The sequence below is a fragment of the Orycteropus afer genome, unplaced genomic scaffold (assembly GCF_000298275.1).
Source record: "Orycteropus afer afer isolate SDZICR_OR568_19922 unplaced genomic scaffold, OryAfe1.0 scaffold00976, whole genome shotgun sequence".
NCBI lineage: Eukaryota > Metazoa > Chordata > Mammalia > Tubulidentata > Orycteropodidae > Orycteropus > Orycteropus afer.
This window is the reverse complement of record NW_006922563.1, coordinates 258,524-260,882: the sequence shown is the minus strand read 5'-3', so window position 1 is coordinate 260,882 and position 2,359 is coordinate 258,524. Positions and strand designations below refer to the sequence as shown.

The 2,359-nt window shown below is 37.2% G+C and overlaps 1 protein-coding gene across 1 annotated transcript; it reads right to left on the bottom strand.

Annotated features, from left to right (window-relative positions):
* Nucleotides 1–248: 248 nt before the first annotated feature.
* LOC103212475 (olfactory receptor 6C2-like) lies at nucleotides 249–1,298 on the bottom strand. Its single transcript, XM_007958445.2, has 2 exons — nucleotides 397–1,298; nucleotides 249–261 (listed from the first exon to the last, which is right to left on the bottom strand). Exons 1-2 carry the CDS (start codon nucleotides 1,296–1,298, stop codon nucleotides 249–251), a joined length of 915 nt encoding a protein of 304 aa, XP_007956636.2.
* Nucleotides 1,299–2,359: the final 1,061 nt, after the last annotated feature.

Below are 2,359 nucleotides of genomic sequence, written 5' to 3'. Positions count from 1 at the left end.
CTTAGCTTGTTTTCTTATTCTGCCATCTTACTGGAAGTCATCAGTATTGATTCTTTTGAATATCATTATTTCTCCCTTCATTTGAGTAGGTTTGTTTTGGAGAAAGTGATGTGCACTTCTGCACCAATATTTTATAAGGCAAAGTTAAGCATGAAGTCATGCTTAGATTTCCTGAAGCAAATGTTCTCCTATTTTCTTACTGAGGCTTATCATTGTCAAAGAAGTTTGTTTATCAGGAAAGCAAGGAGTCATTTTATAACACTAGCTACAAAACATAGGCTTAAGTATGGATCAGGTAGGGAAAAAATAGGATGGAAACTTAAGAAAATATGTTTGGTGCCCTTGATGTCATTATTCCTCTAATGGTTTGATAGGAATAGACCCCATTTGACTAACTCATTAAAAGCTTCTTTGACTTGTTTGTTCCTCAGAGTGTAAATAAATGGGTTTAACATGGGGGAAATAGAAGTGATTAGTATTGTCACCCCCTTATTGATAGCCATTTCATCTTTTGCTGAAGGTTTAATATAGACAAAGATGCAGCTGCCATAGGAGATGGAAACCACTATGATGTGGGAAGAACAGGTGGAAAAGGCCTTTTTCTTTTGTTGGGCAGAGGGCAATCTTAGAATTGTTCTGATGATATATATGTAGGACAAAACCACACACACAAGAGTCATGATAAAGATCATTACAGAGCACCCAAGAACCATTTGTTCTATGATCCATGTATCTGTGCATGAGATCTTCAGGATAGGATTCATATCACAGAAAAAGTGCTCAATGATATTAGAATCACAGAATTCCAGACCCAATGCCAGGCTAAGGGGTGGGAATAGAATCAACACAGTAGTTAACCAGCAGCCTAAGATAAGCTTTATGCAGGCCCTGTGGTTCATGATGGTCATGTAATGCAGGGGTTTGCAGATGGCCACATAACGATCATAGGACATGGTAGCCAGGAGGAAAAATTCTGTTATTCCAAACAGGTATGTGAAAAACATTTGGCTTATGCAAGCATTATAAGTAATGACCCTGTCACCTGTTGATATACTGTATAGGAATCTAGGAATGCAGGCAGAGGTGAATGAGATTTCTAAGAAGGAGAAATTTTGGAGAAAAAAGTACATGGCAGTTTTAAGGTGAGCATCCACTAATGTGAGGAAGATGATGGTGAGATTTCCAGTTACACTCAACATGTAGGTGAACAGCAGAAATATAAAAATCAGAATCTGCAGTTGTGGATCTTCTGTCAGTCCCAGAAGGATGAATGTGGTTAGTGTCGTATGGTTTCTCATGTCTGGCTCCTGACTTCTGCCCAATCTGTGTGTAAAATTCAGAGACATAAGATTTGAGAAGAGGTAAGGATAATTTTTCTGATGGGTTTTGGTTAGGAAACCAGGCAATTCATTTGCTTTAGTTGATAATTAATATTTTAGAAACATTCATACTCTCAGCTCTTTCGGTATGTCATTCAAGTGGTTTGAAATGTGGATTTCAAACATTTTTGACCATAATATAAAGGAAGATACATATTTTACATTGTAATTCATACATAATATGCACATAATCATATAAATCTGAAACAAAATAGCACAAAAATTACTAACCATTAGAATGCCCTCTACCACTCATCTGTCAGTGTGTTGTACTGTGTTGACTTGCATGTTGCTTTGAGGCTGGAAGTTATGCCACTGGTATTTCAAATACCAGCAGGATCACTTATGGGGGACAGGTTTCAGCAGAGCTTCAAGACTAAGACTAGGAAGAAGGATAAGGCCATCATTTTCTGAAAGAACTGGCCACTGAAAAGCTTATGAAGAGTAGTGAAACACAGTCCATCCTATTACTGAAAATCCTTATGAAGAGCCATGAAACATTGTCTGATATAATGTCAGGAGATGAGCCCTTCAGGTTGGAAGGCACTCAAATTACAAATGGGAAAGAGCCGCCTCCTTAAAGAAGAGTGGCCTTAATGATGTGGTTGGAGTAAATATTTTGGAACCTTCCTGTGCTGTGTGGCATGATTCAAAATGGGAAGAAACAACTAAAACATTCATTAAAAATCAGAACATGAAATGTACAAAGTATGAATCTAGAATAATTGAAAGTTACCAATAATGAAATGGAATGCATAAAGATTGAAATCCCGGAATTAATGAGCTAAAATTGTCTGGTATTGGCTGTTTTGAAACAGATAATCATATAGTCTACTGTTCCAGGAATGCCAAATTGAAGAGGAATGGCATCACATTCACCATCAAAAGGAACATTTCAAGATCTGTCCTGATGTATAATGCTGTCAGTAATAGGGTAACATCCATACACCTAAAAGGAAGACCAGTTAATACCACTACTT

What these genes read in the sequence shown, in the direction of transcription:
- LOC103212475 (XM_007958445.2), bottom strand. Translation starts at nt 1,298, where the DNA reads ATGAGAAACCATACGACACTAACCACATTCATCCTTCTGGGACTGACA.